This window comes from Leguminivora glycinivorella, chromosome 7, assembly GCF_023078275.1.
Source record: "Leguminivora glycinivorella isolate SPB_JAAS2020 chromosome 7, LegGlyc_1.1, whole genome shotgun sequence".
Taxonomy (NCBI): Eukaryota; Metazoa; Arthropoda; class Insecta; order Lepidoptera; family Tortricidae; genus Leguminivora; species Leguminivora glycinivorella.
The window spans coordinates 6,493,332-6,520,465 of record NC_062977.1 but is presented as its reverse complement, the minus strand read 5'-3'; the positions used below and the strand labels follow the sequence as shown (position 1 = coordinate 6,520,465).

General features: G+C 36.5%; 1 protein-coding gene across 1 annotated transcript in view; it reads right to left on the bottom strand.

The window, feature by feature from the left end:
• The window catches only part of LOC125228425 (protein Tob1), a 113,973-nt gene that overhangs the window by 2,077 nt on the left and 84,762 nt on the right, over positions 1 to 27,134 (bottom strand). The window contains exons 2-3 of the mRNA XM_048133008.1: positions 2,325 to 2,623; positions 658 to 749 (exon numbers count right to left, since the gene is read on the bottom strand). Coding sequence (XP_047988965.1) covers positions 658 to 749; positions 2,325 to 2,613 — 381 coding nt within the window. The 5' untranslated portion in view covers positions 2,614 to 2,623. The remainder of the gene's footprint in view (positions 1 to 657; positions 750 to 2,324; positions 2,624 to 27,134) is intronic.

Here is a 27,134-nt window from a genome sequence, read left to right as displayed (position 1 = left end):
ATGAGTGGCGAGTGGGAATTCTACCCAAGCATAACTAAACACATTAACCACATAACCTCACAAGATTTGAAGGACATTGGTGTACAGAACACGCAATCATAGTTATACATGTCTCTTGACACTACACGTGCCAAAATACCTCGCCAGATCTTCAAATCTCGTGACGCCTTTTGATAAATGTGATAAGACAGGCACGAACAGAAGTTAGACAGTATAACGAGGCAGAAAATGATTCGTTTGAGCAGAACTTTAACATCCAATTGACCCGCCTACGCCTGCGTGGGAGGCTTGATAGCGTAGTCAAAGATTAATGGCATGATCTTGTGAGCAGCCTCCGTTATCAGTGTTGCAATTCATTGAAAAATGAAAAATGATAAAACACAAACTACGCCACATAATCATTATACTAAAATGTATTCCGAATAGTCAATAATATCGTAGAAAAACTAATTTAGTGCTAGTTATGGTAAAGTTATTAAAGCATCAAAGGCAAAATCAGGGTCCGTGTTGTCTGTTAACTGCAATGCAGCATTGGGTAGGGGTTGGTAATGAGGTATGTTGCGCCACTCCCACCGTTCAAATAAGAATCAATCTACCTATCAATATCTGTGAATTTGTGTGTACCAAATAGGGATTAAATAAAAGATAAGATCTCACCTCCCGGTCAGTCCGCTCGTCAGCCGCTCGCTCGTCGCTACTGAATAGCACCTTCACCGCTCCCTTTTCTCCGATCCGGTACGACACCTCTCCTGAAACGAGGAAAATTATTTTGAATTTAGGTAACAATGGGTTAAACAATATTTCGGTCGGACCATCATGCAAACTCTCCATGGGATTTTCAATACCATGGTTTGGACGTGTCATCAATTATTGACATAAAATCAATGAAATCTTTGTTTTAGTGACAGTCTTCTTTTGTTTTATTAAACTTTGTCGAAATTAATAAATATAGCTTAGATAATGCTTAAACTAGACTTCATTATAGGTAGATAGGCAAAAAATGGATAGGAGAGTCTGCGCTGTACTGTATTACCTAACCTACTATCCTATTTCGAATCAGTTCTATAGCTTGCAAAGACATCCACATAAACATCAGTCGATGTGCATTACATGATATTGCATATCTTCTGAATATGATTGCGCAGTCTAAGTGTAATCATTAGGTACAGGTACCTACCCATTACAATTGAGTATCATTGGTAAGTATAATCAAAAGAAATGACGGTAAAAACCGCTATTACAAAACCGCTTCGAGCTTGAGAGCACAAGAATCAAAGAAACCAATTGAGATCTTCAATCCATCTAGCCGAACGAACCTAGTTCCAACCGGCAGGGGTCAAATAATAACTTGTTACGCCCGCCGACCTCGATTATGTAACAAACAAACAAACAAAACTGTTATTGAACCGTGCTAACTCTACCCTGGTGTTCAACCTTTCGATTCTAAAAACGATACATCAATGTCATTGGCATTTAGCAGCTTAAGTAATAATGTAACACTTAGCTCATTCCTCCATTTTCAGCGAAGTTATGAAACACGTTAGGTACAAGTTCGTTAACAATATTACGGAAATTGTGATGTCAACTCTCGTGATGGAAGGTCTAATCTGGTTTAGTTTGGATTTAAATTTGATGACAGGCAAGGTTACATGAGAAAGGCCTTGTATATTATTCAGGCACCATTGTAATCGTTCGTATTTGTCGTGCTAGTTCCGTCAACGTCAATACTTTCTGTACCGATACTGACTAAAATAGCATGACACGGTCGTGAGTCTCCGTGGAAATGCGAAGGAAAATAATTTCGCACTAAGGTGTCTAAGTGCGTTTTCACATTATCCGATCTAATATCGATGTAGGAAGGATTTCAAAGGCCAAAAATCAAAGATGGCGACTTAAATGTATGGAATATCGGTCCTACATCCGATATCGGATCGGATAATGTGAAGACACACTACGGATGTCATTCTTCTCCGAGCAGCCTAAACTATTAAAATCCTGTGTTTCCTGTAGTTTTACTTTAAAATCAGCTGGTAAGTCTTCGCGATTTAGGTAGTCAAGATTCACAAGCTACTTATAAAATTGGCACAAGTTCATACGGTAACAGAAACAAGGTGGAACTGCAGCCAACAATTTACAATTCCGTATACCGTACACAATTAAAGTCAGATTTTCAAGGTCTGCCAAGATTGACCAAGCTTTCAAGTAAATAACTAAAGTTTTTCTTTGTACTCTGCAACACACGTAAGGGGTGTTATTTACTTTCGTGTTGTTTTCTACTGACAACGTACTGGTTTGTCAGAGTATAGTTTTAGTAAAAAAATTACCTGGGTCAACCCAAACAGCCAGGTCCCTCGGCAAGTGCTCGAGCACATCCCGCACCGGGACCCCCGACTCCCGCGCCGCGCGCTCCAGCACCGGGTCCAGCGGACCCCCGGTCTTCAGGCACCGGAACGCGGAGCCCCGGCACGGCCGGTCGGGGTACCAGTGACCCCGGAACTTGTCCTTCAGCGCCTTTTCGAGCTCCTCGCCGAAGATGTTCACCCGCCGCCGGGGTAGCTTGTTGTATAGGTAGGATATGACGAAGTTGAGAGCGACTTGCACTTCAATATGCATGTTGTGGGCACTGTGGGCAAAGAAAATGGTGGTTTAAAAGGTGATCAAAGCAAAAAAAAAAACTTTTTAATGTGTTAACCAAAAATAGATAGGTAACCTTTATAAATACACAATAACAGAATAATAATGTTCAAATAAAAAATTACCAATAATATCTACTTAATAAAGATTATACATATAGTATCTAATACGACATTAATAATCTGTAAACCTATCATACCTATTGTACTAACTACATAATTATGTACTGTGTACCAGTGGCGGCTGGTGAAAATGTCTGCTAGGTAACACCAAAGCTAAAAGAAACCTACCTTAACATTAGGTATTTTATACTAGTAATCAGTTTTAGGCGAGGCGGTGGGATTCGGCTTGTATGGACCAGCCGCTGCTACTGTGTACTATGTTTAGGTAAGTAAGTACACCTACACACGCTTTTTGATACTCGTGTAGCAAGTATGAGAACGGTAAAAACTTTTCTTTGATCGATTTTATTAAGACTAACGAAGTAACAATAATATGCCAATTTCGTAATTCGGTTAGCACTAAAATATAATGATTAAATTGAAGACACAATCAAAGAAAACAAAAGTTAATTTCAACCGTTTCTTTGTTACGTGTACGAAGCAATCGATAAAATCGTAATCGTGACGAATCGATAAAATTGAACCCGACTACTCGGAACCGTTTCTAGGCGATTTGCGAATCTAATATTTAAATAGTGATTAGTTGCCGGTTTCCTAGGAAGACCGCGGTAAAACAGTATTCCGTAAATAATATATCGATCGATGAGCTACGAGGACAGAATTATTTCCCATTGTTGCTATACCTTGATATTTTTAATTTTTTATGTGGCATACATGCGATTGAATCGGTGCCTATGTATGAACCTATCTTCAATAAACATAATTGCGTTCGTAAGTTCGTAGGGCATTATGCGTCTAACACGTATTTACGCGATTATGACCTACTTTTTAAAAATCCATAGGATACTCAGTGATTAAAGCTAACAGAAAATGTTTGACATATTTCGGTTAAACGTGATAAATAAATAAAATAAATAAATAAATATTATAGGACATTCTTACACAGATTGACTGAGGCCCACGGTAAGCTCAAGAAGGCTTGTGTTGTGGGTACTCAGAGAACGATATATATAATATATAAATACTTATATACATAGAAAACATCCATGACTCAGGAACAAATATCTGTGCTCATCACACAAATAAATGCCCTTACCGGGATTCGAACCCGGGACCGCGGCGTAGCAGGTAGGATCACTACCGACTGCGCCAGACCGGTCGTCAATAGTTCGATAATAGTTCATTGACCCGAATCGTTAGGAATAACGACAAAAACAAATGTTGGCCGTAGTTTTCGCGTAAAATTAGTTCGGCCTCGAACTGACGATCGCACACTTATAAATAGGTATAAATTATATTTGTGGTGTCTTTATATGAATAAACTGACAAAGCGGCTTTATGGCAATCGACAAAGTGGGACTTTTCCCGTGCACACTCACAAATTGTCGTGCCCTGTTAAGGGACAGCGATAAAAATAACGCACTCTTGCGATCATCAATATAGGCCTAAGCTAAAAATTGTCTGCATTCATACAATAGGCTAGTTTCCTACTATAGTCAAATCAGCTTCTTTTTATGAACTGTCAAAACGATTTGCTAATATGGAATTACTATGAAATACTGAGGAAAGACGTCACGGTCAATTCATTTACTTTATATTTTTCTCTTTGGGTTATTAAATAGAAATTATGTTTAAAAATAACAACTGTCCATATTATTCTTCTAATTATGTGGTGCTTAAAATATTTTATTTTTAGTATAGGCAACCAGCCTGTACTAATAAGATGTCATATTTATTTTATAGTTATACGTATTTGTAATTTATATTTCATTCCATAACTTTCACAGGTTTTCTTTAGTTCAACATCCTGAAATCGGTGGAGCGGTAGAGGATATATCTCTAGCAGATAGAACTGCAAGTATCGGTGTTAGATTTAAGTTGTAATAACTTTAGCTCTCCTGGCTAACTTACGGCTGGTGCGAGCCCTATGTTTGGTCAAGCAAGGCATAAAGTTACGACCGAAGCTCTGTGATGTAAGTTTTATTAGCTATTTTCTATTCTGTGGTTTGCGGCGTATTACGAGTAAGACCGTTTTCACATTATCCGATCCGATATCGGATGTCGGAAGGATTTCGATAGAAAAAATCCAAGATGGCGCCTGTAATGTATGGGATATCGGTCCGACATCCGATATCGGATCGGATAATCTGAAAACGCACTAAGGTACAGCGGGATATATCCCGACTGGGGGGCAAATGTAACTGATCCATTTTTTCCATGTTTTACAATGTTTGCATTATTAAAAATAGTGTCCACCGGCTATGTATGGCAGGCGTGTTCAGTGGATACATGTAGAACTCAACATCATAGTGTAATGGAAAAAAAATATTAGTTACAACTGTCCCACAGTCGAGATTTGTCCCGAGGTACCTTATTTACAGCGTGACATATCAGCTGTTTATGAATGTGAGAGAATTATCTTCATCATCCTCCTTGCGTTATCCCGGCATTTGCCACGGCTCATGGGAACCTGGGGTCCGCTTCGACAACTAATCCCAAGATGTGACAGAATTATCTTATAGTATTGATAAAACAAACATACCTATTGTATTTTTTACTAGTAGAAAAACCTGTTATTAGGTTTTAGTCTACGATTTTACAATTACGAGTTCATTTTGGAGGTGACGAAATACCTACGTCATAGTTTTTCTTACCAACCTAGGTATATGTATCTACACCTACAAATTACGCTCAATGATGTTAAATTAACGTAAAAACCGACATACTTTATTTACATATGCGTAGTAAAACACGCATTACCGTTATGAAAGTCGTCATAATCGTTTATCAAATGAATATCACTGAAATTACGTAAATTGCGATAACTTCTCACTCAGAATTTACCAGTCGAAGGACTGTGAGCCTATACCGAACATCAAAATTTCGTATTCTGTCTCTATCGCTCTCGCATATTAATAAAATAATAAATAAATATCGGGGACACCATACACAGATCAACTTAGCCCCAAGCAAAGCTTGTACTATGGGTGCTAAGCGACGATATACATACTCTCAGGAACAAATATCTGTTCTCATCACACAAATAAATGCCCTTTCCGGGATTCGAACCCAGGACCGCGGCTCAGCAGGCAGGGTCATTACCGACTGAGATAGACCGGTCGTCAATATTAGAGTGACAGAGAAGTAAATAGACGAAATATATGCTGTTACAGCCCACTGGAACATCCCGAAAGTCACGTGCAAGACGTTTATACACCACTAAACTATATTTGACGATGCGTGGGCGTGCGAACTCTCGAGAAAACGCTTTAGAGAAATTAGTCGTGTCCTTGGTTGAAAAGCGTTTATAATTTAGAATCTTTTTCTGTATTAAAAAAAAACGTTAATAGAAGTCTATTTTTGAATGAATGCAGAGTGAAAAACGTGTGTCATGTATTCATCAATTTTCATTAACACATACCTACTAAAAAGCAGCTAAATATTTTTATTTAATTTTTTTTTTCGTGTAAGGTCAGGTGGGGTAAGTGGGACTATGGGGGAAGGGAAACACTGATCGGTAACTCTGAATTCATAGACTGTAGCTGGGTCATTTGGTGGTCGGTAAGGTACTACCTAGGATTTAGTTCCGAAACAAAAACAAAAATAGCGCTAGCTCTAAGGACTGTGCGTCCTTGACAAAAACAAAAAATCAGTTGTCGTGCTACAAGACCACGAGTTGGACGAGTATTATTTGTGTAGTGATTTGGGTAGCAAAAAGTCATGTCCGAAGACTTTTGATATCTGTAAATATTCCTTTATATGTTTAATGTTCATGTCTGGTATTTGAATTTGAGAAAACTATGCTGTAAATATGAAAATTCAACGTGATTCATAACACAACCTACAAATGACATACCGGGGTAACGGGAACTACCATAGCCGGGGTAAGTGGAACATATGTTTCCTTTTCCCGATTTCAGGGGTCATGAACATTTTCAGAGACACATATTCTATACGTACAGAAATTTTGTATTGATCCAAGCTTCAGTATTTGAAATACGAATAATTACTAATAATTAATAGTCGTTTTTTAATTTGCAATACTGAAATTTGAATTTTCGAAAAAAACTTGTAAAAAAATCTTTAAAAACAATTATAATTTTTAGTTAACCACCCCTGTCTCAAGCCCATATGTTCCCCTTACCCCGAATTTCAATTTATGTAAATATTTTCTATTTTAAACTATATGTCAAAGAACCAAAGTCTCCATTTGATTGGTGATGTTTTTTTTTAATTTACATTGCCGGTATAATCCACACTAGCAGCAATACTTTAAGATTTTAGCGAAGTGTTTCCCTTACCCCAAAACTCGGGAAAGGGAAACGGCAGGACCAGCCTAAACATTTTATAAATTTCCAGCTACATGCAGTAAAGCTAGTTTGAAAATTAATTTCGCCCTAGAAAGCAGACTTAAAGAAGCATACTTTGTGTCGGTCAAGATGAATATAGTGTAATGGTATTGGGGGACCTAAAATACCATGCTGAAGGCTTTAGAGAATTAAATAAATTAGATTGATTAGGATGTAGATGAATCTAAGGAGTCTGAGCTACTATATGGGGTAGTTGTAAGGAAAGGCACATGGCGATTTATAAAATTGAAATATATTATCGCAAATTTACTAAGGTATGGGGCGTTCCTATCAAAGAAATCTATAAGGCATTCGTTATATAAAATTGAATCAAACATTTATGAATGCAAACTTGAATACACTACAGAAATACGTACTTGAGGAAAACAGTTTAGGCCTTTATCACTTGAAATATTTATATAAATTATAAGACAAAAGTGTATACAATACAAGTCAAGCCCATACCTTTGCGGGGACAATATATTAAATCAATGGCTCATGAAGTAAGGGAAAACCCGCTAAAACCCTTACTTCGCCTTATTAATGTAACGTCTACATACAATGTCTACATAACATCTATATGTTCTAGTTAATACAACAATACAATAATTCATTAGGAATTGTAATAACAGAATTTCCATAATTTCCAAGACAGTTTACTCTAAACACAGTTTGAGTTATAATAAATGCACATGATGTTTAATCTGTAGGATATAACAATATAATATCGATCGTCTCGTTTCAATCCTTTACGAAATGTATTTAGGTACATTAGATATCTCAGGAACTCGAATCCTGGTTTCAACAAATATATATGGAATATATTTAACATAGTGGCGAGGCTCGAACTCGCACTAATATTCACCAATAAAGTGTCATACAAGATATGTAACACAAAGCTGAAAAAAACTGAAGAAACATTATACAGTTACTTTAAAATACTAATTAACCATTACGAGGTTATAGGATTTGTCCCAACAATAAATCCAGATTATAACGCAAGAATTGAACTTGCCTTGCACTTGAACAAAGATAATAAAATATGTTGTGTTACTTAAAATACAACTTGAGACGCTGTTTTGATAAAAGAGGTACTTAGCTCATTTATCGCCGAATCCGGAACCACTGGCTTTACTCTCTACTATTACTACTCAATTAATACAATTATATATGATCAAGGAACAAATTTTAACAAAGCTGTAAAGACTAGGGTCTCCCTTCGAGTCTAAAATCAGAGTGTCCTCAACTCTCGGCCTTCGTCCTAACTGGAGTCTCTGCAAACCCAACTTATTTCTAGTTACGCTAATATCAACTTTATTAACAATGATATAGGGATTTCGTCGCTACAATTATCCAATTGCGCCCACGCTTTCTCTATGGGACTTTATCCCTTCCAAGGCTCTGATTAGTGTGCTGTCTCGCTCTCTCTTACTGCAGCGGTGCACGTTGTCTCGCTCGGCGTGGTCAGGTCTTCATAGGAACCCCCCGCTGTCACTTTTGCAACGAAGGGTACGGTCATGGTCAAATGCCTCGACACATGGGCTCCAGATGTCCTGGAAACAGTTTACCAAGGAGAGTAGACTTTGTATGGAATAATATACCATATTAGAGTATAATTACGTTATAGGTTTGGCGTACTGTGCATTGTGCGATAGCGGTTTTTCTGTTGTTCCAGTAAACTCATAAATAAATCTTATAATGGGTTTTGTTTTTAAAATTCTATAGAATATCTTTTAACTAAAATATTGGGTAATCCGAGAATGGGAAACTGCCTGCTTTCTATTTTTATTGCCGCCCTTTTTTTTTCGGCTAGCCATTTTAGATTTATTACTTTTAACCGATGGCAATTTTAATCACCTATTTATAACTACTTAGTAAAGCACGTATTCACGTATGTGGAATACGGGTTGCCATCTCACGCCCCTCTCTGGTTAGTCGAACAAAATTACCCCGTCTTCCACGTAACCTATATAATATGAACATACGAGAACTTGGAAAAAATGTAAACACCTTTTATTTATATCTTAATAATTATCGATGGAATCTGGCGTTACTTTGTGCACGTCCACAATACTCAAATCTAGAAAACTACTTTATTAATCCGCGAAAAGGTAGCGCGCTTGTCAATCAATGCTATCCTGCTACTCGCGTCTTTGTCCCAATGTTTACAAAACGAAAGGTAGCTTTAAACAAGTTAATTATGCTTCTTTCTTCTCTAACAAAACCACACTATGAGACTTGTAATGGGCAATAAACCAATAACAATAATATCTTAGCGCCGGCGCCTATACTTCTGAAGGAACTACCTGACGTTTGGGCACGGATAATAAAATAATAATGAATTTAATATTTTAAAATATAACAATTTTTATAGTATCTTATTGTTTGCACTTAGACCGTTACAATTACTGCCTCTAACGATTAACCATATGTCTCTTTGCACAAACGACATCCTATCTTAGAGCGTTATTTGGTAGTGCTAATGAAATTTAATTAATTTTGTATCTTGTATTTCAAGCTTTATGCGTTTTCATATAATTATCTATAGTTCACGTTAACCAAGTACACTACAGTTTGTGTTAACAAGATCTCTTGACTCATACATCACCATACTATCTTCGAAATTCACACATCGTCACCTTCCCAAGATACTAAGTTGCAATCACACATCTCCTTTCACAACCACGCATTACCCTGGCCAGGGATTTTCCACACAAAGTTCACACATAAGACCTCTAGTTTATTGATTACAATTTACAATCAACTTTCAATAATACTTGATAGCTTGTAGTAGATTATTACATATGTAAATAACACCTATGTTGTCGTCAAGAGATCTCGCATCTCAAATTACACTGATCAAAATAATTTTGTGTCATATAATTTATATTGTGGCATAATAAATGTCTATTTTCTATTTAGGGACATTTATTTACATCATTAAATTTGTTGAGTATAGCTGTCATAAAATAAAACCCTTTGTCATCTCTGTTCTTTAGGGTATTTAGATAGTATTATGATAGTGATGCCAGCTAAATGAAAATTCACTTTAACTTTTGTTAATAAGTGATGCAATTGAACTTTTGTTATGAAATAATGATTTGAACAGACAATGGCCTGACCATACGTCATGTAATGGTATTATGGCCCTATTTAGTAAAGTTTGGACAGACAAATACCTCAGCCACACACCTCAGAGTCACTTCCTCACGGACAGGGCCTGATCTACTATAAAACGCGTTCGTCTGAGACGAGAGAATTAATTCTCGGGTCACACTGCGTCCAGCGTGAGCGGAGGCGTAGAAACAGTCCTTCCTAAGCGTAAGTGAGATGTACTACTCAGGGCAGCCCTGGGTGCCAAAGCTTCTAAAACTGACCCCGTCTGTAATACTTACGAGGACTGAAGTACTCAAAACGTGAGGCTACGTATCAAAGTATCGTAGGGGTTAGCGAATGCGCAAGCGCATGGTAGGGCATTCATTTGTAATGATTTGGTGTCAGATGTTAAACGGTATACCTTTGACACTACTTGTGAGTGATCACTGCGGCTAACCCCGGCGCCTCAGTTCAAGTGAAGTCAGGTTATTCCACGCAAGCCGTATAACCTCGATGTGTTTTGGCAATTAATCGATTCCCTATGCCCGTTTGACGAATGAACGTCGTTAACCCAAAGGTAATCTAATTACAGTTATTTATAATTGATAATGGCGTTCCTGTTCTAAGCATATCGCTATGAACAACCCAGTGATAGCGTACTTACAAGTTCACCCCAGTCAGGTGGATCCCTTACAAGTTCGCGTCAAAACTGCCAATACACATCGAAGCTTTGGTGCCGTGGCATCAGTTCTAGTCGCCTATTAAAGCCAGGTACGTAGGGTATGCCAGGTATTAACTTTTAATTAAATACCCTGTTGTCTGTCCAATTTAGGTATACTGCTTGCTTTTCATCATGTCAATAAGGCAATTAATATTTAGGAGTCTAAGATGCAAAACATTAATATTATTAGTGTTGTTATTAAACACACATTGATTTATTAAAATAGACATAATCATGTAGGTAGTTATAGGAATTGTCCTCCTTATTATCAAAACGCATTCGGCCAGAAATACAACAAAACTTGACACAAATTACCTATTGTGTAATAACGTTTTAGACTTCTACTTCAACCGCTTATCCATGTATGTATTAATCGCAAATTTAATTTATACTTTCGTTACTTGAGCTGTGTAATAAACCGTTAAACTGGGTTTATATGTATGACTTTAAGTATAGGTAATTCACTGAAACGTAATCTTTATTATTCTAAATAAGTTTTAGTTATAATAACACCAATAGTTTAGGCTAATGATAGTAAATGTATTATAATAACAACATAAAATTACAAAATACTAGGGTAAGTAATAGAGAATTATAAGGTTTAAAGCTTCTATTATTAGATCGGTCACGTAAGTTCCTTTATGATAACAATAATAACCGAAAATCGAGTAGTAGCTTTAACTTTCAAACTAAGGTAAGCAATATGGAATTCAGACACATGTTCTTTTTTCATTCTTGTTTTATCTATTGTGATAAATGTATGGTTATATAATATTCTACCTGCTTCGTAAGATGCTTCACTTCAACGTTAACTAGTATCGACAAACTATATCAGTGACTGGTGATTTAAGCAGATTAATAACGTGTATTCGACTCACAAAATATTTAGACATACATACATACTACATCCTTTATGTCTGAAATAACTTCATATTTATATATCCATGCGAAATACATTCATACCTACTACATTTTACATCGCTGGGATCCATACTAATATTATAAATGGGAAAGTGTGTCTGTTTGTTTGTCCGTCCTTCACAGCAAAACGGAGTGACTAATTGTCGTATTTTTTTTAAGTGGAGATAGTTGAAGTGAAGGGATGGAAAATGACATAGGCTACTTTTTGTCTCTTTTTAACGCGAGCGAAGCCGCGGGCAAAACCTAGTAATTTATAGACTGCAACTGAAATTATAAATCATCAAACCTAGATTCGTAACCGAATATATTTAGTTTCTCCCAACTTTAATAAAAGCAACAACATTTGAATGTTACTATGACGTCTATATATTATCATAATCATCATCATCATTGGCGTTAACGTCTATTGCAGACGATTTATGGTGTAATATTCGAGGAGCACCCCTTCTGATATATATTAAATGTACTAGAAATCTACTTTGGTAATTATCTGTGTATCATCACAAAATCATTTGACATTCTCTTTACCGCAAGCCTTCACAATATCATCAAATTTTCCTTTAACTGAACTACGAGTAGATACGTTTATCTGCTAATCTCTAATGCATCTATCTGCTTATGTAGCTTATTCGATTGAACTAACTGCAAGCTATTTTTATTTTAATATTAATAGTCAATGTTAAATCATAATCCGTATTACTAAGAGTGAAAATAATATACCACGCCAGTATAGTCAAAAATACGATAATATTATTGTATTCCGTCATGTGGTCAATATTTCTAAAACAAAACGCTTTGTTCTACGGTAAGCTGCTATCTAATCTCGGATTGCCCAGGTAACAAACACTCTATGTATTCCAATTATTGACCGTCATTTACATTTTGTACCACATACTTCTAAAACTGATTTTAAGTTATATAAATCGCGGGAACAATACGTTTATGTTACAACTGAATATCAGCACGAAACACACCATTGCACACAAAACACACACAGGCATAAAATAAAATTCAATGGAATAAAAGTAGGTACACTGTCTTGGAATTTCTGATAATAGTTAAAATATTACAGCAAACTGCATACACAAATATTGTTAAAACTGTAAATCATTATAGCACTTTATACAGCAACCTAACACCCCTCTCAGACTCTTCATAGGTATGTATAAGTAATCGAAGTGATCGTCATATTAAGTTTATAAAATTTAAGGTTTCCTACGTTGTGTTTAATTTTTAAAAGTTAGAAGTTCTTTTCTAGTTGTGTCTTTTTGTAAATTATTTAAGACACAAGCACTAGATCCTGCGTCACGAGCGCCACGTGTAATGGTATTGGGGGACCTAAAATACCATGCTGAAGGCTTTAGAGAATTAAATAAATTAGATTGATTAGGATGTAGATGAATCTAAGGAGTCTGAGCTACTATATGGGGTAGTTGTAAGGAAAGGCACATGGCGATTTATAAAATTGAAATATATTATCGCAAATTTACTAAGGTATGGGGCGTTCCTATCAAAGAAATCTATAAGGCATTCGTTATATAAAATTGAATCAAACATTTATGAATGCAAACTTGAATACACTACAGAAATACGTACTTGAGGAAAACAGTTTAGGCCTTTATCACTTGAAATATTTATATAAATTATAAGACAAAAGTGTATACAATACAAGTCAAGCCCATACCTTTGCGGGGACAATATATTAAATCAATGGCTCATGAAGTAAGGGAAAACCCGCTAAAACCCTTACTTCGCCTTATTAATGTAACGTCTACATACAATGTCTACATAACATCTATATGTTCTAGTTAATACAACAATACAATAATTCATTAGGAATTGTAATAACAGAATTTCCATAATTTCCAAGACAGTTTACTCTAAACACAGTTTGAGTTATAATAAATGCACATGATGTTTAATCTGTAGGATATAACAATATAATATCGATCGTCTCGTTTCAATCCTTTACGAAATGTATTTAGGTACATTAGATATCTCAGGAACTCGAATCCTGGTTTCAACAAATATATATGGAATATATTTAACATAGTGGCGAGGCTCGAACTCGCACTAATATTCACCAATAAAGTGTCATACAAGATATGTAACACAAAGCTGAAAAAAACTGAAGAAACATTATACAGTTACTTTAAAATACTAATTAACCATTACGAGGTTATAGGATTTGTCCCAACAATAAATCCAGATTATAACGCAAGAATTGAACTTGCCTTGCACTTGAACAAAGATAATAAAATATGTTGTGTTACTTAAAATACAACTTGAGACGCTGTTTTGATAAAAGAGGTACTTAGCTCATTTATCGCCGAATCCGGAACCACTGGCTTTACTCTCTACTATTACTACTCAATTAATACAATTATATATGATCAAGGAACAAATTTTAACAAAGCTGTAAAGACTAGGGTCTCCCTTCGAGTCTAAAATCAGAGTGTCCTCAACTCTCGGCCTTCGTCCTAACTGGAGTCTCTGCAAACCCAACTTATTTCTAGTTACGCTAATATCAACTTTATTAACAATGATATAGGGATTTCGTCGCTACAATTATCCAATTGCGCCCACGCTTTCTCTATGGGACTTTATCCCTTCCAAGGCTCTGATTAGTGTGCTGTCTCGCTCTCTCTTACTGCAGCGGTGCACGTTGTCTCGCTCGGCGTGGTCAGGTCTTCATAGGAACCCCCCGCTGTCACTTTTGCAACGAAGGGTACGGTCATGGTCAAATGCCTCGACACATGGGCTCCAGATGTCCTGGAAACAGTTTACCAAGGAGAGTAGACTTTGTATGGAATAATATACCATATTAGAGTATAATTACGTTATAGGTTTGGCGTACTGTGCATTGTGCGATAGCGGTTTTTCTGTTGTTCCAGTAAACTCATAAATAAATCTTATAATGGGTTTTGTTTTTAAAATTCTATAGAATATCTTTTAACTAAAATATTGGGTAATCCGAGAATGGGAAACTGCCTGCTTTCTATTTTTATTGCCGCCCTTTTTTTTTTTCGGCTAGCCATTTTAGATTTATTACTTTTAACCGATGGCAATTTTAATCACCTATTTATAACTACTTAGTAAAGCACGTATTCACGTATGTGGAATACGGGTTGCCATCTCAATACGACATTAAATAAAGTGATTAGAGCTCGATGTAAAATATAAAAAATGAAGTATGTTTCCCTTACCCCACCTGACCTTACCTACAATTGATATTGTACAATTTATTTAATAGATACAAGGCTACTCCTTTTTCGTTCGAAAGTATATTTTATTTACTAAACATCACCATAACTCATTATATGGTTGGCATATTAAAATAATAGTAGTCACGCTTATCACACTACCACATACATACATAAATCTGGACACCACCTGTAAATATCTTAGGAACTTTTACTTTAGTTTATGATTAAGCAGCTGTACCTTAAGCAGCTAAGGTACAGCGGAGCAAATCTCGACTGGGGCACAATTGTAACTAATCTGTTTTTTCCATTATTACACTATGATGTTCAGTTCTACATGTATCCACTGAACACGCCTACCATATATAACCGGTCGACACTCTACTTAATAATGCAAACATTGTAAAACATGGAAAAAAAAATAGACCAGTTACATTTGTCCCCAGTCGAGATTTGCCCCGCTGTACATTAATAGTTTTTTAGAAGAATCTTTAAAGAACTTTCAAGCTGTCTTTATGCAGAAAAGCTTAAACTTTATAAGCTGGATTACCGTCCTCTACCAAACAAGGTGCCTAATTCAATTATTAACCCCCGGTAACGCCGTAAATTCCACTTGATCGCTTTATATTTACCGCCATTCGTATTTCAGTCCGGCCCTGGTATTCCCATTTTCATTCGTGCTCAGACGAGGCAAATTCTAACGCGAGTTGGTATTTTTAAGTTGGTACTTTTTCAGACACAGTTTTTTTTGTACCTGGAAAGTTATAATTATATATATTGTAAAATTTAACAAGGTGTAATGAAACTTTTGAAGTATCAAAAAAATATTGTTTTTTTTTGTGATCCCTGGACAACTGGAACGTTTGGAAAAGATGGTTCAATATTCGGTATTCGGCATATTCGGCAAGTTTTTCAATGTTCGTATTCGGCTGAATAGATCGGTTGCATTGCCGAATATATACCGAATAAACAAAGTAAATAACTAATTAAGATCTTACGTGTTTCGTTGGATGATAAGCTCCTATTTTAGTAGCTTTCTAAGGAACTACTAAAAATGCGTCAAAATATAAACACAATTGTTTTGTAAAAATGTTAAAAAACCGTAGTTTAAGAGTTGAGAAGAGTTCAGAGTTGTTTTAACTAAATTTTAGTCATCCACTAAATCATAACAACATAGTTGTAGTATGTATAAACATTATCAATCATTTCATAGTTTTAATCTTAACATTCGCTTTAAAAATATGGCGTAACCGAATATTCGGCCGAATGTTCGGTTCGGTAAGAGCTGAACCGAATGTTCGGCCCAATATTCGTATTCGGCAAAGTCCATATTCGGCCCATCTCTAGTAAATATAGCTGTTAGTTAGTAAGTTTGTTGGGAGTTGTATTTTGCCAATACAGCGGGCGAGGTAGGGACAGTGGCGTGCTTCTAGGTTCAGTGTACAAAGCTGCATTTTCGAGGAGGGAGTCAGGAAGGGGTATAAACGCAGGCTATAGGTATATCATAGTTCATACACTATGTTATTAAATGTCTTTAGGCGTTACATAACCGCTACTTATACCTAACAATGGTTTCATCAAAACATTCGACTCTTTTACTGAGACCAATAATCTTCAGCTCCTGTGTTCTCCGTTTCATTCGACTCAAGTTATTTCTTAAAAACGTGACCGCCGTTTTATATGAGCTGGCTCTAGACAGATGTAGAGTGTAGTGTGAAGCTGCTGCAGGAATTTTAAATTCATTCCTTTGCGGACAGACTTGCAGAAATGCTGTAATGTTGGTAACACTGCGGTGAGGTGAGAGAAGTATTTTAACTATAAAACCGTAAAACATTTAAAAATCTAATGTTTTAAATTACACGTGTTTAGATTCGGTGATAGGTTAAGAATTTGACCACCCCCTTTTTTCCCGTGGGCACACCTCGGACACTGACGATCAAATATGTATATGAAAGAGGCGCGTTCCTAGCACACAGTCTAAGCTCGTGTAGGTGAACGCGTACTATACTTGTATGAGTGAAATATGACAGGTCGACGGTACAGACGACAGGTACGATAGTACTCTTTATTATACTGTGCCGTGGGTGTCGTAAAAGTCGACTGTGGGATATGGGTTAAGGCAAGTTGTGGCGAAGGCAAGAGGCTGGCAACCTGTCACTGCAATGTCACAATTTCGTTTTCTTTCAACCCCTTAATTTTCTTACCAATGGCAATAACAATTGAGCAGTTTCATGTGTTATGCCTACCCCTTTATGGGATACAGGCGTGATTGTATGTTTGTTTTGTTTGTTGCGGACAATCTTTAAATTTTGTTTGTTGCGGACAATCTTTGCGCTGTCTGAAAACCCGAAATACTTTTAACCCTTCAAAAAAAACCTTTAAAAAATATTTTAAAAGTCAAACCTAGAATCTAACTAAAGAGAGCGGGCTAAATTTTATACAAACTAAAGGTTAAGATAATTTAGCTAACAAAGTGGGAAACTCAAACCTAAATAAATACCTCAATTGAGCCCCTAGTTTAACCAAAACACTTGCCGATGATATGTTATTCAACAACAACAACAATTTCAAGGGTTTCGTGCCAAAATACAAGTAGGTACCTACGAAGTTACAGGGTTTAACATATACATATATGAAGGCGACTCTTTACTCACTGTAGGAAACAAGGAAATCCATATTTTTTTTTGTTTTTATAATATTTTCTTTCCTGTTATGATATGACACTGACTCCGTATCATGCCTTACCATATTTTCCCTATAGAAATAAAAACATCGGTGTCATCGGATTGGAAAAATATGAACGGCCTAAAAAAATATCTGTCACAAAACTCGCATACAAAGATATTCTCGATATACGAAAACACAAATATTTGTCACCGAAAAGAATTTGGGACTACTTTATTTTATCGGTCCCTACAAAAATAACCAGAATCTGAATAATGTTTTATTATTATTGTAAAATGAAGTTCACTAAACATCTAAGTATCATGTTAATTTACTTTTCATGTTGTATTTGTTTACTTACATGTCACACCATTCACATCACTGGAACGCATGCGTTCATCGTCATCAAACTTTGTTCCAGAGTTCCCTGGCAGCGAATGTCTTAATTTTCGTTGACAATTACGATCTAAGGTAACGGACCCAATCATGGACAGTTTAAGAAAAAAATTCGTCTGTTTTTGATATTTCACTGATAAATGTAAAAATTCTACCGCTAAGCGTGTTAAATCTTGAATGACCTATCCTTCTTTTACATTTCAAGCGTATTGCAGAATGGATACTCCTATTAGTTTCTTCATACTTAACAAATTAAAACTAGGTGTTTTTTCTCCAATTATGGACGGCAGTTCTCCAGTAATGGATCCCCCATTATGGACAGTGAAATAAGTTAAAAATTTTACTTTTAAAGCCAACTGATACTCAATGAGTCAATTTTATATACCGTAAATACAATTAGTTTGAGTTCTTTTAACATAGGATTGTTTCTTGTAAATTTTGGTTTTGTAAATTGTTCCTTGTCCATCATAGAAGGTAGGCAGTTTTTCGGTTCCAGTAATGGACACTCGCAAAATAACGCCATTTCTTTATGTCTTTGGAGCAACAAACTAGTATGTTTTATACCTTACCTCATGCTTAATGCAATAAGTAAAACGCATTCAAGTTTACACCGAGTATTATTTTTTTATTATTTTATACATGAACTCAACTCTCTTAGCAACATTACTAAGAATTCGTCTTGATATTCTTTTCAGTAAACTGATGAATTTTATCTTGTCGCCAAATCCTTCAGAAATAACCGAATTAATCGAAACTTCAAAATGAAACAGCTCTACAACTCTAGTTTATGGTACAAATCCGTCAGTTTTTAGAAACTAATTTTAGATACTTATTTTTAAGGATTTGTGTTTTTTTGTCCATAATGGCATCACCGTCCATTATGGGGTATTTCACCTTATATTATTTTATTTTACAAGCAGAAATCAGTTAAAAATAGAAAAAAAAAACAGGTTCCATTAACCTATAGTATGGTGAAAAGTTTCGCTGACTGTGGTTGAGGTCTTGGTGGCTCAGATGGCAGAGCGCCGGAGTATTGATTCAGAGGCCGTGAGTTCACCCAAGTACGATCTGTCTTAAAGAACCTAGTCTAATATACCTATCTAGTTTTATATAAGGAAAAAAGAGATAAAATGTCTTGATTTCTTCCAAATGTGCCATTTATTCGTCAATAGATCTGTCAGAGCTTACCCGTGTAATATAAGTTTAATATAGTAGCTGTCACAAGTATCTGACGAGGGACAAACGAGACATTATTAATGCAATAAAGAAACTTCACAGGGATTTTAATGAAATAATCCGTCAGCGTAACGTGTTATCTGTTTAGTTTTTGAATTAAGCTTTTTGAACTTACTGTAGCTTAGGGCCGGTTGCATCAAACCGTCTGTCACCGTTAAAGCGTTCGTTAAATTTTATTGTATGGGAAATTCCATAGACGTCTGATGCGCGACGATGATGTGTCTGTCAAATGTGGTTGATGCAACGGCCCTTAGTCAAGTTGCGTAACATTTAAAATTAAATTAAATGTGATTTAAAGAATTCTAATTATGTGCATTCATTTTAATATCAATGACGCTTTTGTTGCTACTGCTTACCATACTTTTATGTGCTTACCCTAATTTTAAAGAAAATATTGTGTTCGGGCACCGCATGTTAGTTTTAAGTAGATTTAAATAAAAAAATAATGTTTTCACCACACCAACTAGTAAAAGCTTTCTTTGCTATTCGAAAACAGATAGCAAAATTGCATTTTATCCACAAGGGACAAAGTAATTTCATACAAATTTTGACTCGATGTCTTAATCTTGCTGCTAGGTTTTACCTATAAATGATGATTTTGAATCATAAATATTGAATAAATTGATGGACTTCATTTATTTTGATGTTTTATAGTTGGTATTTTGTTCGTGTTGGTGTGGTGAAAATTTTGTGTTTCACTCAGTGGCAAAGTTTGTTTAACCTTCGTGCCTTGATATCCTCGCAACGCTCAAGATTCCACTTTTTGAACCACTCGCTACGCTCGCGGCTCAATATTGGAATCTTTCGCTTGCTCGGGTATCAATATCGGCACGTGCGGTTAAACAACTACTTTGCCCCTTGTAAAACAAATAACTATTTTCTCATTGATTTTGTAAAATCGTATAAGAAATAAAATATCTTAAATTATAAACCACTAGCTTTTGCCCGCGGCTTCGCTCGCGTTAGAAAGAGACAAAAAGTAGCCTATGTCACTCTCCATCCCTTTAACTATCTCCACTTAAAAAATCACGTCAATTCGTCGCTCCGATTTGCCGTGAAAGACGGACAAACAAACAGACACACACACTTTCCTATTTATAATATTAGTATGGATAATTACGGGTAGGTATATCACGATCTTAGAGTTTGTGTTATGATTACTCTTCTTATCTAGCTTTACCCGGAATATTGTCAAAGTTTCAAAATTAATTGCTAAAATCTAAAACATACGTCTTTCATACCAAGTTAGCTTGCATTTTCTTGTAAATAAATTCCATATCGTTATCAATTTACTTTTATACAAAGCAAGGAATTGCATTTCCAATCTTATTACATAAATTTAAGTTTGCAGTGTCGCCATTTAAGTTCAAGACGCGCCAAATAAAATTATACGAGATCTTACATCGAAAGGACGTACACGATGCCCGTTCTCGAGAAAAGTATGCAACTACACGGACAAACAACAAAAACTCACACATTTGAGATAGTTGGTCTGTGTTAGTTTAGCTCAGTGCACGCTCATATTGACTGTGCAGCCCTAGCCCAGAAATCCCTACCCCCAAGCCCCATTAGGGATGACGTTGGGCTGAATTGCAACGGATGTTTGTACGGGTTTTAGGGGAACTTAATGTACATTCTGTCGAGGAAATGTTTCCGTACCAAAATACGAAAAGAAAATAGACAAAATACTTTTTATTGTATGTATCTCAGTCGAATATCCTATAGAATAAGAATAGAGACAAAGAACGGGAGGTCTTATAGCTAAAAAAATCCCTTTCCCTTTCAGTAAATCGGAATATTTAAATTATTATGAAGAAAGATTTTGTGGCTTATATCTTTGTCTATGTTTAAAAATAAATTAAAAATAGTCGAAACAATTTACCTATTGTTATCGCCTCCCTAATAACATTTGTAGCAAATTTGTAGGTAAAAATAAATTACCCCGACATTTTACTTATCTATACAGCCGTGAAATAAACTGAAATCTGAAGTACAATTTCATAGCATTTTCTTTACACGTGTCCAAAGTTATCGCTACATGCGTAGAACGTAGCGCGGAGCCTTCATAAATATATATACCTACAAACTGCCAATTTCGTTTTATACGCATACGAGCTCATGTTTTAATCAATTTTCAGCTGCCGAGGGTTGCTACTCCATGTGAAAATTATGAAAAACTGCGAGGCAATTGTAATTAATCCATTTTTTTCATTATTACACTATGATGTCGAGTTCTACATGTATCCACTGAACACGCCTACCATATACAACCGGTGGACACTCTATTTAACAATGCAAACATTGTAAAACATGGAAAAAATGGACCAATTACATGTGCCCCCAATCGAGATTTGCCCCGCTGTACCTTATATAGAGTAGAAACAGAAGTATTTTTTTTTCATCATTTACAAAAGTGACTAAGTTGCCACAAGCAAAACGGTACTATTAATAAGGGCAGCGCCGTTTTGCATGTTGCAGCCTGGCAAAATAGAGGTTTATTAACTGTACTTATTGTTGTAGGCTGTACTTGTTACATTGATGAGTAGATTATAGTACTTTTAAGTAAGTAAAGTATATCGTTTCTTTGGAGAATGTTATGTATCTATAATATGTAGGTAATTTATATGTATTTATTATTAATATATGTATTTATTATAGTTATTAGTGTCATAGGTAAATATATTTATATAAGACCCTATTTTTTTTTTCTATAACTTAGTCCAATAAAATCGTCTTTAGTGTTCTTTACATATCCCGCACCTTTTTTGGTCTTCTCTGTTTGGCCTAAAGGTTGACTGGTAGAGAATGCCATGTAGCATTAAGTTCGCCTTTTGTAACTGTATATTTTTACTGCTTTTTTTTTTTAGTAACCGATATAGCCCTCCGAATCGCTAAAATTAAGTGGCAGTGGGCGGGGCACATTGCACGTAGAACCGATGGCCGTTGGGGCGGAAAGGTTCTCGAGTGGCGACCGCGTACCGGAAGGCGAACCGTGGGTAGGCCCCTAACAAGGTGGACTGATGACCTGGTGAAGGTCGCAGGAGTCCGCTGGATGCGGGTGGCGCAGGACAGGTCATTGTGGCAATCTTTGGGGGAGGCCTATGTCCAGCAGTGGACGTCTTTCGGCTGATATGATGATGATGATGATGATGATTTTTACTGTGCAATAAAGTTTAAATAAATAAATAAATAAATGTTATCTAAATTTGGTAAAGCAGATTTAACAGAATAAGTTTATTGTGACATTGAACATCATCTTAAGTAACTTAAAAACTGGATTAAGCGTTTTAGGACATCGAAATAAAGTAGATCCATGATCTTCAGTCTTAGTAAGGTCACCCAGGGCAATGCATCTAATGGATTATAGCGTCTCATTCAGCATTCTTTTATATGTACGATTGTTCGGAGCGTCCTTTACCCGTTTTTGCCTTTCTTTATCCCAGTTGACCTTAAATATCTTTAAACTTAAGTTATGTTGAGAATAGAGATGACAGTAGGACTGAATTTGTCAAGAGGGCGCTATTATTCTAATGTATGGGGTGACAGTTCCGTTTAGTATGAAGAAAAAAATAGTTCTAATGAAATTTCGTAACTTGGCGTTGTCATATATTTATGGTCAGGCTTTAGTTATCGTGTCAGGTTAGTCGACCCGTTTAATGATAACCTAACCACAAAATTAAAATTTTGAAAAAACCTCCGACTGCGACATAGTAGACCGATTTTCATGAAACATGGCTAAGAACACTCCCGACTAACTCAGCTTTCAGACAAAAAAAACGAAATCTAAATCGGTTCATCCGTTCGGGAGCTACGATGCCACAGACAGACACACACACAGACAGACAAACAGACAGACAGACACGTCAAATTTATAACACCCCGTCGTTTTAGCGTCGGGGGTTATAAATGCGGCAACCCTAATATTGACAATAGAGGTAAGAGTGACAGTAGGGTTACCACTGAGCATTAACATAACGAGCACTATGCCTACCTTATGTGGTTGTCGTGTGCTCGGTGCGTATAACGTGCGGCAGCCCTAATCCATCTCGTTACGCTTGTGCTCGGTACCCTCTTTACTTTATGACTAAAATCGCTGTAGCGCTAACGTTTCAGCGTTGCGTCAGAGACAAGTTTATAAATTAAGAGCGTCAATCGTTTTACTAATGAACACGTCCTATAGAAAGGCTATTAATATAAAATATTATACTTGTATTTGTTTACGTGTTTGACATAGTTATAGGTTTGATATCTTCACTGTCCTTGTGCAGGTGTTTGTTTAAAGGCGCCCAACGTAAATTAACTTTAATTAATAAATTTAGCCTTTACCCGGTCTTCCAGTACCAGAACCACTGACTCACCCCTATGCTCTATATTTAGGTATTTGTTTTTTTTAAGTAATAAGACTGAGCTAGCTATTATAATTTAAAATAAAAGTAATTGAACTCTTTACCAGTTAGGCTTATTTAGCGTAATATTGTATTTTCAAAAAGAAAGTTAATTAAAAACTTATTTTCTATATAGATTTCTAGTTTACTTTATTTACCCTTAGGTTTTACCCCAAAATTGTAACAGTGGCTGTGTATCTTCACTGTGCCTTTTAAATAAAGTCGTCCGGTAAATTAAATTAATGAAATAATTATAGAGACATACTTATACCATTTGACTAGGCACAGAAGTACAGAATTTAACCTAAAATTTCTTTACTCTCAGGAATATCAAATAATTTTCCAAAGAAAAGCCTTAAAAAAAATAGTTCCCCGTATTGAAGACGCGACGTCGGAATAGATAAACAGTCTGTATTTCTACGTCTGTATGTATATGACGTCAGCGGTGAGATGCAACAGTATGACGTAAGCGGAGTATATGTGTGACGTAGTGAAGTGACAATCGTGAGTACTTTAAATTATTACGTAGTGCAACTGTCAAAAACTTAGTGAAATTTCAAGCAATTTGGACTTAGAAAAATTTCATCAAGTTTGGACTTAGAAAATTTGTAGCAAGTTTGGACTTAGAATAGTTTCGAAAAAAGTGGAACGACGGGGAATCCACGCCCAATTTTGCCTAGATTGTACTAAGTTCCAAACACTTAGAAAATTTCACTATGGAGGCTCTTATAAAAGTGCAACAGGACTTGTACTTGAGAATTGATAAGGCAAAAAGTAACTTTAAAAAATCACCCAAGGAACGACTTAACTCTGCAGATTACCTCAAAACAAGAATAGAAAATTTAGAATCTTTATGGAATCAGTTTATGACAACTCATACTCAAATCATTAAAGAGTCTAGTACACTTGAGTTCACCGAGTATATAACTGAAGACATATATTCTAATGCGGAAGAGTTATTCACGGATTATAAGTCGGACCTAAAGGCTGCCTTAAGCAAATTAAATATTTACGTTCCTGCTAAGAGCACTGAGCCTACCACTGTTGAGAATAAGTCGGATGTTGGGCAAGGCAAGTCAGTGATGGTCAAGTTACCAAAGATTTCAATTCCTACGTTTTCTGGAAATTATTCTGAGTGGACTAGCTTCAGAGATTTATTCACGTCGCTCATACATAAGAACAGAGATTTAGACGACGTTCAAAAATTGCACTACCTGAAAGGTTATTTGGTTGGTGAAGCTGAACAGCTTCTGCGTCACGTACAGATCACGCAAGATAATTACAGCGCATGTTGGGAGAAATTAGAAAAGCGCTACAATAATAAGAAGTATCTTTCCAACTGCATTCTCAAACGCTTCATGAGTCAGAAGAATATTATGACAGAGTCCGCGAATGCACTCAAAGAATTACTGGATACTACGAATGAGTGTCTGAATGGATTAAGCAATTTAGGCATCGACACAACTACATGGGACATAATTGTGATTCATATCATTTGTCTGAAATTAGACAACGAGTCTAGGAAACAGTGGGAACTTAAGGTTAGCGAGTCTTCTGATGATTTGCCCACACTCAACCAACTTCGAGATTTTTTAGAAACCCGATTTAGGGCATTAGAATGTTTGGATGGGAAATCATCGAAGACCAGCTTTATCCCAAAGAAACCCAATGCACCATGTACTACTAACTTAAAAGTGCATCATGTAACCGAAGTTTCTTGTGGCTATTGTTCTGAGAATCACAAATTGTGTAATTGTAAAGGTTTTTCTAAAATCGATGTTGATGCTCGACGTGATTTCATCCAGTCCGGTAATTTCTGCTTTAATTGCTTAGGTTCAGGTCACAACGTATATTCCTGTCGCCAATCTACTAGATGCCGAATTTGCAAGCGCAAACATCATTCTTTATTGCACCCAAAAACGAACACTCAAGCAACCGATTCTCAAGTCAAACCCAATCAATCGGTTGAAGGCGATATTGTTGCCCATGCAACAACAGCTCCATCATCATTGTGTGATGAGCCCAATAATGTAACAACTTGTTTTTCGACCAGTCGTGGTCAAGTTTTCTTGCCAACGGCTTTGGTTCAAGCTCAGTCGAAAACTGGTTCAGGTATAACCCTCAGATGTTTAATCGACCAATGCTCGGAAGCCTCTTTCATAACGGAGTCTGCAGCACAACTGCTGGGACTTAACAAGGTTTACCATAAGAGCACAGTAACGGGACTAGGCGGTGAAGAGAGTTCACCTGTGAACTCTAAGTCGGTGGTAAAGGTAAAAATTTCATCACTCCTAGAACCTGACTTTGAAGTGAACGTGCATGCTCATGTTTTGGGCAAGGTAACATCGAATCGTCCGAGGAAATTTATAGACATTGATTCGTGGTCAGATCTGTCTAAATTAGATTTAGCAGATTACACATTCAACATTCCCGGGAAAATCGACTTGCTTTTAGGAGGAGAGGTGTACGGTCAAATACTGTTAAACGAAATGATCAAAGCTCCACAGGGAGCACTCATCGCTCAGCGAACGTCTTTAGGCTGGATTGTTTCAGGGCCAACTCACCTAGGTGAGTCGGAAATTCGTACAAGTGTTAGCGTTAACCACATTCATTTAGATGAAAACGAGCTGCTCAAGAAATTTTGGGAACTCGAGGCTGACCATAATACGACAGATCCCAAGCGTCATTACAATGAAGACGAGAAGAAATGTGAAGAATTTTTCAATGCTACCACTGAACGTGATAGCACCGGTAGATACATTGTGAAACTACCATTTCGTGATCAAGACCCCAGTTGCAAACGTGGAAACTTTGTGCCTATTGCAACTAGGCGTCTCAACCAATTGGAGAAGAGGTTTGCAAAAGATGCTGAGATGAAGAAACGCTACTCAGATGTCATCAATGAGTACCTTGAGTTAGAACACATGGAAGAAGTTCCTCCAGAACAGGAGAACAACCCAGATGCAGTTTATTTGCCACATCATGCTGTCATCCGAGATGACAGATCGACGTCAAAGCTGCGTGTGGTCTTTGATGCTTCTTGTCCTGGCTCCAATGGCGTTTCGTTAAATCAAGACCTGTTAGTAGGTCCAACTCTGCAACCTGTTCTGCGTCATACCATCCTTCGTTGGCGTTGCCATCCTATATGCCTAGTCGCAGACATTGTTAAAATGTACAGGCAAGTAAAAGTGCATGAAGACGATGTTGATTTTCAGCGCATTCTATGGCGTGAAAATTCGGGGAGAAGATTAAGCACTTGAGACTGCTCCGAGTCACCTTTGGTACGGCCTCAGCACCTCATCTTGCAGTGCGTGCGCTTCAGCAAGTAGCCCACGATGAAGGAGCACAATATCCAAATGCTGCTGATAGGGTCCTCAACCATTTTTATGTGGATGACTTGTTAACAG